The sequence below is a fragment of the Maniola jurtina genome, chromosome 5 (assembly GCF_905333055.1).
Source record: "Maniola jurtina chromosome 5, ilManJurt1.1, whole genome shotgun sequence".
Classification (NCBI taxonomy): Eukaryota; Metazoa; Arthropoda; class Insecta; order Lepidoptera; family Nymphalidae; genus Maniola; species Maniola jurtina.
In genome coordinates this window covers 13114302-13123424 of record NC_060033.1, presented here as the reverse complement: position 1 = coordinate 13123424, position 9123 = coordinate 13114302, and the positions used below count along the sequence as shown (strand labels likewise).

Genomic DNA, 9123 nt, shown 5'->3' with positions numbered 1-9123 from the left:
ATGTATTTTAGCATAGGTAAGAAGACCTAGTTCTCAGTTTAAAATAAAAAAATCATATTTTGGATATATCCCGTTTTGAAAAGACCCTCCTCAGTCGTTTTCCCTGCAAGTGTAAATGCGGCTTTGTAGACTATTTAGTAAAATAAAAATAAAATGAGATCATTGTGAAAACTTTCATAGTATCTAGAACGAGATTAGCCACCAATAATTGCAATAAATCTCGCTTTTTGCATTCTGTAATTAGTATTTTTTAAGTGTAAGCTTGCTTCAAGGGAATTTCATCTATTCTCGATTGTCTCTATTGCCGCGTATTTTTTTTGGTAGAACAATTGCTTTTGCTTCTTCCCAGTTTACATTTTTGTAAGTATTGGTAATTTTCACAATTCTTGGCACAGATGAGTAAATAATATAGATATGCCCTATGAATCAAATTGTATTGAAACCTACTGCCGCCTGTATCTCCTACCACTTGCTACAAATACACATGCAGTAATAGATGTAAAGTATCGTACACACCACACACACCGATAGATCAGTGCAAAGCGGCACGAACAAATATATACTTTATCGTTTACTACACAACACTCAATTTCAAACAACGCGCAGATACAGTACGCGTCACGTAAAAAGAACGCAGGAAAAAGTGGCGGGGGTGTGTTTGCGCATGGGTACAGTCTCGCACGAAAGTCATGTGCCTTTTATTTTATTTTTGAACTAGGCTTTCGCTCGCGAGTCGTGGCTTCGCACCTACATATTTGTTATTCTTATTAATGAATATATTTTTCAATGTAATAACATTGAAAAATATATTAGATAAAATATCAATAAAATGTATTAAAACATGTTTGAATTATACAGGGTGTTTGGTAATTAGTATATAAAGACGACACGTACCCATGCTACTTTGATCTGATAAATACAATGCTGAAGTTTAATGACGAAATAAAATTATAAAAATTTCCAAACAAAATTTTAAAAAAAATATGTCAAAGTTTTCATGACCCTAACGTGCCCTAACTCACTGAGATTGTTGGCCATCTTTAGATAGGCCAAGGCCATGATCTCAGTGAGTTAGGGCACGTTAGGGCCATGAAAACTTGGACATAAAAAAAAATTAAATTTTGTATGGAAATTTTTATAATATTATTTCGTCATTTTACTTCAGCATTTTATTCATCAGATCAAAGTAGCATGGGTACGTGTCGTCTTTATATACTAATTACCAAACAGCCTGTATATTATAGAATGTTTAATCGAAATAAAATTAAAGTAATGTTGAAACTCCTTCCATTAAGTCATCATGCGTGACGTGGAAACCAGATGAGGACGTGGTGTTGGTGCTAGAACTGGCCATTTCATCGTCGTCGCTATCGTCACTCGAGCTTCCATCCTCATCTGAGTCAGAATCATGATCCCCTATGTGGATAACAAATGTATCTCTCATCATGTCCACCACATGATCGCTTTTACAGTAATCAGCATTGAGTACATATGTAGGTATAGAGCGAGTATATCGCTCACGCGCCTTTATGCCAAGTGTAAGCAGTTGTTCTATACATATTAACTTATAGATATCGCGGCAGAGTCCGTTGGATAGTGATGCGCCATGATTTTAACGTGAAGTTTTACCAATGAAGTTATCGTACCTACATTAGTAATTCCTATCTTAAGATATAAACTAAATATTTTTTTGTAAACTTACTTGTGAAAATAAAACCAAATACTTATTATATTTATTTTGCGTCCGTCGATAAATAAAATAAACGTTCTTGTTTCGGAAACTGGCATTTTTATTCGAACCCCATAAAAGTAACAAAGGGTTAATTCGAAATGCTGGCTGAGGTCTTGTTATTTTTACTTGTTAATATTATGGTAATAATTTTCTTATCATCTTATCATTAGTGATATCGTGGAAACACGTCATACCTACATATTACGCAGTGTCTACTCATAAGTGCCTAACTTTCATCTTTCATAGTGCCCTATAACTCTGCTCGTCAAGTCGGCACTGTGGACCGATATTTTCAAAATCGAAATCTGGGAAAAAGTGGCCACCATTTTGATTTTCCTCTATTTTTAGGCCGCAAAATCGATATCTGAGGCGTCCTGTGATCATAAGAGAGGAAACTGTTTTTAAAATTAGAAAAAATAGCCACCATTCAAAATGCGTATAAACTTCACTTCTGACGGGCGTCCCCAAACACCTGAATTTTTAATTAGGAGATTTATAAAACAGGAGTATGCACAGTTAGAATATAAAATAATTTTTATTAATCTTTTTTATAGCAGAATAAAACAGGGATATACTTAATATTATAATAATATACACTCATATTTATTAATCTTTTTTGTAGCAGAATAAAACACAAGGACATACTTAACTATAATACACAATAATATTTAAAAATCAAACGCAAATAAAAACTAAATCACAGTTTTACGTTCTATTGTATCCTCGCAAATTATCCTCTATTTAAATAAAATTACGAAATTTGGAAAATGAGTTGTCCAAAAATGGTTAAAAAAAATTAATAATGGTTAAAAATTATTATTATTATTATTAATATTATAAATGCGAAAGTTTGTGAGGATGGATGTATGGATGGATGGATGGATGGATGGATGGATGTTTGTTACTCTTTAACGCAACAACGCATGAACCGTTTTGGCTGAAATTTGGCACAGAGATAGATTATAGTCTGGAATAACACATAGGCTACTTTTTATCCCGGAAAATTACAGAGTTCCCACGGGAATTTAAAAAACCTTAGTCCACGCGTACGAAGTCGCGGGCATCCTCTAGTATAATATATATATTTAATATAATATATATATTTAATATTTATATATAATATTATAAATGCGAAAGTTTGTGAGGATGGATGTATGGATGTATGGATGGATGGATGGATGTTTGTTACTCTTTAACGCAACAACGCATGAACCGTTTTGGCTGAAATTTGGCACAGAGATAGACTATAGTCTGGAATAACACATAGGCTACTTTTTATCCCGGAAAATTACAGAATTCCCACGGGAATTTAAAAAACCTTAGTCCACGCGTACGAAGTCGCGGGCATCCTCTAGTATAATATAATGCAGTTCATTCCTAATAAACTATTGACCCTTGAAATGTGTTAATTTATTGTACATTTGCCTTTTAGTTTGTTTAATTGCAGTTTTACGTACTAGATATTTTATCCTTATATCTATATATTTTTCAATCACTGCTCGCAACAAATGAATTAAGTGATTACTGCAAGGCGATTGATAAAATATGTGTTCACGAAGAGAATTAAAAATATTTTTTCCTATAAACAGTTTTAAGGTCTCAGTGACTAAACCAAGGGTCTTGAAATTACCTGTCTTTTTGAGTGATATGGTTTTCCTAATCGTCATTTCCGCTTGTATACAAATGTTTATTACATCATTTGATGGATAATGAAGTCCACCTCTGTCTTTCAATATAATAAATTTATGATAATGGCCTTTTTCGTTCGATACAAGTGCATTTCGACATTCCTTACAATTAATTTTATTTAGCAAAAATCTGACTACATAGCCAGCTATGTAAGAAATTACTTGCTTGGATGGCTCAGATAACATACTCTCAGGTAATCCAAAATCTTCTTCACAATCAGTCATAAATTGCGAGTCTGTCATATCTCTAACAATTTCATCTTCTTGAGATCTATTTCCTCTGGTTGTTAAATTTATATGGTCAACAGATGAAGAACAATGTAATAACATTATGTTTTCTAAAGGGAAGCAGTTCCCTTTAGATGTTTTTCTTAACTCCATATGAGTTAAGAGTTTTTTATAAATTGCTTTAAATTGTAGAGCAGACGGGTTGTTGTTAAATCCTCCATGTGATCGGATTGCTGAAAACAGCAATTCTATGTGATCCTGGCTTATCTTATACATGGGAATGAATTTTAAGCTTTTTTCTTCGTCGACCAGTCTCAAATATAATTGTTTCATACTAGCGATGCAAATGCAAAATCCTAAGAAACCTACTTTGTTTTTACTGTATATGAGTTTTTTATCATCAACTGTAACCAAATTTTGTAAATATTCAAATGTAGAATCTAAAAAAGCAAAGTATTTATGTCTGTTTTTTTCATTTATTGTGTTGGCATCGGCCAAAAGCTCAAACAACTCCATCAATATTTACAACTCATTTATTACCTTATCATTCTATTTTACAATCCTACTTCTCTTATCATTTATAAATATTAAATTTAATTAACATTTCGTCGAACATTTGCACTATAAAAAACATATTCTGTTCCCTCTTGTCTTCTTACTCGAATGTCAACCCCGAATCGAACTTCGAATACAATATTATGACATTATAGTTTTTTTTATATATTTTTATTATTGTCTATGCAATCTATTTCAAAGAGGTTTTACTAATGACATTAATTTTATATTATTGACTAACGTAAGTTATACAGACATACAATTCATACATCATGCGCTACTCATAAGCTCTTAATTCATATTATTAAACATAGAATTATATCACATATTAATAATAAGCATATGACCCTAACAGCTCGGCCGTCCTGTTAAAAGCGAGTCCCTTCGCGATTTAATCTTTTTAAACTAAAAATTACCATAAAAATATAGAATTATATCACATATTAATAAATAAATCTCAATAATAAGCAAATGACCCTAACAGCTCGGCCTTCCTGTTAATCGCGAGTCCCTCCGCGATTTAATCTTTTTAAACTAAAAATTACCATAAAAGTATTCGATCTTTCTAAATTCATTTTAAAAGCAAAAAAAAACGACATAAAATTGTACACATTGCCGAAACATGAATACACAGTAATTAAAACAATATTCTTGAGTGTATAATATAAAAAACAATAATCGTTACTTATAAAATAATAATTTCAATAATTAATTTTAGTATTTTCATATAAGTATTCACATAGTACAGAAATAGCACGTAGGCTATTAACTGATTACAGGATTGTTATACTAACGCTTTTAATGAGATGGACCTAATTATAACTTCAATGCTATTCATCTAAATGCCCAGAGCATTCCTGCACATTACCCTGATATGTTGTCCTCTTTCGATAGTAAAAATATACACGTGATTTTAGCTACCTTCAACATCTTACTCTCTACCATGATTTCATTTGATTCGCAATGGCCAAATTGGGCGCACTGGTGGAGGTGTAGCTATTTACATAAGATCACACATTCCTTTTACAATTTCAAATTCCTTGCAACCATCATCTACTGCTGAACATATTTTCATAGAGATAATCTTTGGGCATGAAAAACTCCTTCTTGGTGTCTACTGTAGTCCAAATCTAGCGGTTGACTATTTTTCGTCATTTGAAGTCCTGGTAGAGCAGTTCACCCCACTTTATAACCACACTATCGTCATGGGAGATTTCAATACCTGCCTGCTCAAAAATGATAACAGAGCATCGCGTCTGAAATCTCTCATAAGTGGCTATAACTTACATATACTCCCTCTTTCAGCGATTTACGTTTTTCCGAACTGCGTACCTCCTGCGTATACTCCTCGATCTATTTCTTTTATCATTTTTGGTCATGTTGAAAAGCATGACCAGTGCAAAGCTTCTGCCTTTTCGTACCACGACTTACTCTTTTTGTCTTACAAATTACAACTTTCTAAAGTTAAACCGAAGATAGTTCCCCAGCGCAATTTTGGTAGAATGGGCTTAATAGATTGCGCAAGGATGCTGCTAAAATTAGTTAAATGTAGTCTCGGAGGTTGATAGCGTTAATGAAATGGTATGTGTATTTAGCCCCTCAAACACGTACATCTTTAACCATTCCATTGATTCCAAAGTTTTCCAAGAGCGTGGACAATCAACAGATTACGGTACTGACATTGCTTGATTTTAGTAATGCCTTCCATACTATAGACTTTGATATTCTACTTGCTGTATTAAGTTCTCTTAACATACTCGTATCTCCTGAGGTAATTGGCTGGTTTCGAAGCTACTTGCATGGACGCAGATAACATGAACGAGTTCAAGATTCATTTTCTAGTTGGTCTGTTGTAAGGGCTGGCGTCTCGCAAGGTGCCGTGTTGTCTCCTCTCGTTTTCCATTTTCATTCATTCGATTTGCTCCCACATTACTTCTCTCTATTGCCTGTATGCCGACGATTTACAAATCTATTTACAGTGTAAATTACAGATCTGCCCAACACTATTAATTTGATAAATGTAAATCTTTCACAAATTTTAAAATGGAGCAACTCGTTTGGACTAACAGTGAATCCAAAGAAGACTCAGGTTATCATCATCGGAAGTCCAAAATTAATGTCACGAGTAACACAAATACAGCTGCCGCCTGCCATGTTCGATGGGTTTCATAAACCGTTCCATAGAGCGACAAAGTCTAAAATCTGGGAAAAGTTTTAGACACCACAAATGATTGAGCTGAGCAGGAAGATATTTGGTGCAGTCGGCTCCCTCCGAAGATTGCGTAATGTTCTTCCTATACCTACTACGGTTGCGTTAGCTCAGTCTCTTCTTATACCAATCCTCGATTACGCTAATACCTGTTATCTTAACCTAACTGAGGATCAACTGAACAAACCTGTGTATAAGCTTAAAAATCTGTATAAAAGGTTCATATTTGGGCTACGAAAGTATGACCCCATTTACGAGTTCCGCCGTAAGCTCAAGTGGCTCCCGATTCGACTTCGTAGGAATGCCCATATTCTTCATCCTTTTTACTCTATACTATTCAATCCCTCCACTCCTCTTTATCTTAAAGATCGATTTGAGTACTTATGTAATATAAACTCCTTTTCTCTTCGTTTTCAAAATAATCTACGGTTGAAAATACCTACATACTCCTCGTCCTATTATGCTAAATCTTTTACTGTTACCGCTATACTGCTATGGATATCAAACAGTCTGAATCACTGTCTATATTCAAAACGAAACTGAAACTATTCTATTTATCTTCAATCTGATGAGTTTATTTGTTTATTTCTACTTTTTATTCCTCGTATCTGTCGTCTATTCCTATTCTTATTCACTTTCATTATGTACTTATAAATCGCTTTATCGTTAACATTAACTGCAGATACTTGTTTTATGTAGAAGAGAGTGATTTCATTGTTGATTTCATTCCTTTAACAATTTGACACCAACCCACTCCAATATAGAATTAGTACAACTGTGTAGTCAAAAGCTTATTCCAACCTATTTTCCTCAAATTGTCGATTTTCAGTTCTAAACCACTTTAAAACTGATTCAGTCTTAGAAAATGGCAATACAGTATTACAGTGCATCATTTATGTAGTTATTCGCTTATCTATCAGTTATTTTGCGTTTATTGTTAGAAATATTATCATTTTTTTTCTTAATATGAGTGCCAATAAGCTACTCAATTGAACTATGATCTAGCCTAATATTATGACTATGTAGTTTACTTTTAATCTAAGCTTATAAATTATCTTAAATACTACATCTTAGTCGTTCTTGAATAGACATACACTTTGTTCACATGTTCTTTTATCACAAAATATTAATTTCACTATGATAATATTGTTTCAAAGATTCACTGTAACAGACTCATTTACGATTTCTATAAGAAGCTTAGCATCGTCTTCGTGACTAGGAAAGGATTCTGCAAGTTTTTTTTCAACCCCTTTTTTTTCTACCACTTTTCCCTCATTACCTCTTTGCTTATTTTATGAACATGCTGTCCTTGGTCTCCTTTTATATCAATCTTCAAGTTGCAGTTTAGCTTTCATGTTGAACTCGTACATCTCAACGTAATGTCCATAGAATTTCCAAAGTCATTGACGCCCTTATCCTCGTGCACCAGGTTTTAACTTCGATCTATCCTTAGGTCTTGACCTCGACTTTTCAACCCTTAGTTCTTGAATTCAACCATCATCATTCTTCCTTCGGCCTTAACCTCGGCCTTCATAAATCCTCCCTTCGGCATGAGCTCAGCCTTCATAAATCCTTCCTTCGGCCTATCCTCGGCCTTGATAAATCTTTCCATCAGCCTATCCTCGACCTTCATAAATCCTTCCTTCGGCCTATCCTCGGCCTTCATAAATCCTTCCTGCGGCCTATCCTCGGCCTTCATAAATCCTCCCTTCGGCATGAGCTCAGCCTTCATAAATCCTTCCTTCGGCCTATCCTCGGCCTTCATAAATCCTTCCTTCGGCCTATCCTCGGCCTTCATAAATCCTTCCTTCGGCCTATCCTCGGCCTTCATAAATCCTTCCTTTGGCCTATCCTCGGCCTTCATCCAACCTTTGGTCTTGACCTCGACCAATAGCTATTCCTAGGCCTTGACCTCGACCATCATCCAACCATTGGCCTTAACCTCGACCAATAGCTATTCCTAGGCCTTGACCTCGACCATCATCCAACCATTGGCCTTAACCTCGACCAATAGCAATTCCTGGGCCTTGACCTCGACCATCATCCAACCATTGGTCTTGACCTCGACCAATAGCAATTCCTAGGCCTTGACCTCGACCTTTATCCATCCTTTGGTCTTGTCCTCGACCATCCTCAATCCCTAGGTCTTGTCCTTGACCTTTATCCATCCTTAACCCTTGTCCTTGGGTATAATTTTCCTCCATGTCACTTAAACTCAGAAAAAATACTAGCTTAGAAAAATATTCACTAACTATATTTTAATTCAATTAGCTTAGCTATAGTCATTCCAATTAGGTAGATTATCATCATCATCATCATTATCATCATCATGATCATAATATTCATCATCATCATCATCTTCTTCATCGTCATCATCATGATCATCATATTCGTCATCATCACCACCATCATCATCATCGTCATATTCATCATCATCATCATCATAATCATCGTCATATTCGTTATTATATCACTAACTATATTTTAATTCAATTAGCTTAGCTATAGTCATTCCAATTAGGTAGATTATCATCATCATCATCATTATCATCATCATGATCATAATATTTGTCATCATCATCATCTTCTTCATCGTCATCAACATGATCATCATATTCGTCATCATCAACACCATCATCATCATCGTCATATGCATCATCATAATCATCGTCATATTCGTTAATATCATAATCATGATCGTGATACTCATT

The 9123-nt window shown here is 34.5% G+C and overlaps 1 protein-coding gene across 1 annotated transcript; it reads right to left on the bottom strand.

The window, feature by feature from the left end:
- Positions 1-7592: 7592 nt before the first annotated feature.
- LOC123865059 (FMRFamide-related peptides-like) lies at positions 7593-8802 on the bottom strand. The gene is made up of 2 exons (XM_045905880.1): positions 8040-8802; positions 7593-7973 (listed from the first exon to the last, which is right to left on the bottom strand). The coding sequence occupies exons 1-2, from the start codon at positions 8274-8276 to the stop codon at positions 7890-7892; spliced, it is 321 nt and encodes a 106-aa protein (XP_045761836.1). The 5' UTR covers positions 8277-8802; the 3' UTR covers positions 7593-7889.
- Between the last annotated feature and the right edge of the window lie 321 nt (positions 8803-9123).

What these genes read in the sequence shown, in the direction of transcription:
- LOC123865059 (XM_045905880.1), bottom strand. Translation starts at nt 8,276, where the DNA reads ATGAAGGCCGAGGATAGGCCAAAGGAAGGATTTATGAAGGCCGAGGAT. An exon ending in CGAAGGAAGGATTTATGAAG is followed by an intron (nt 7,974 to 8,039) that starts GTCGAGGATAGG and finishes GGATTTATGAAG; the next exon opens with GCTGAGCTCATGCCGAAGGG.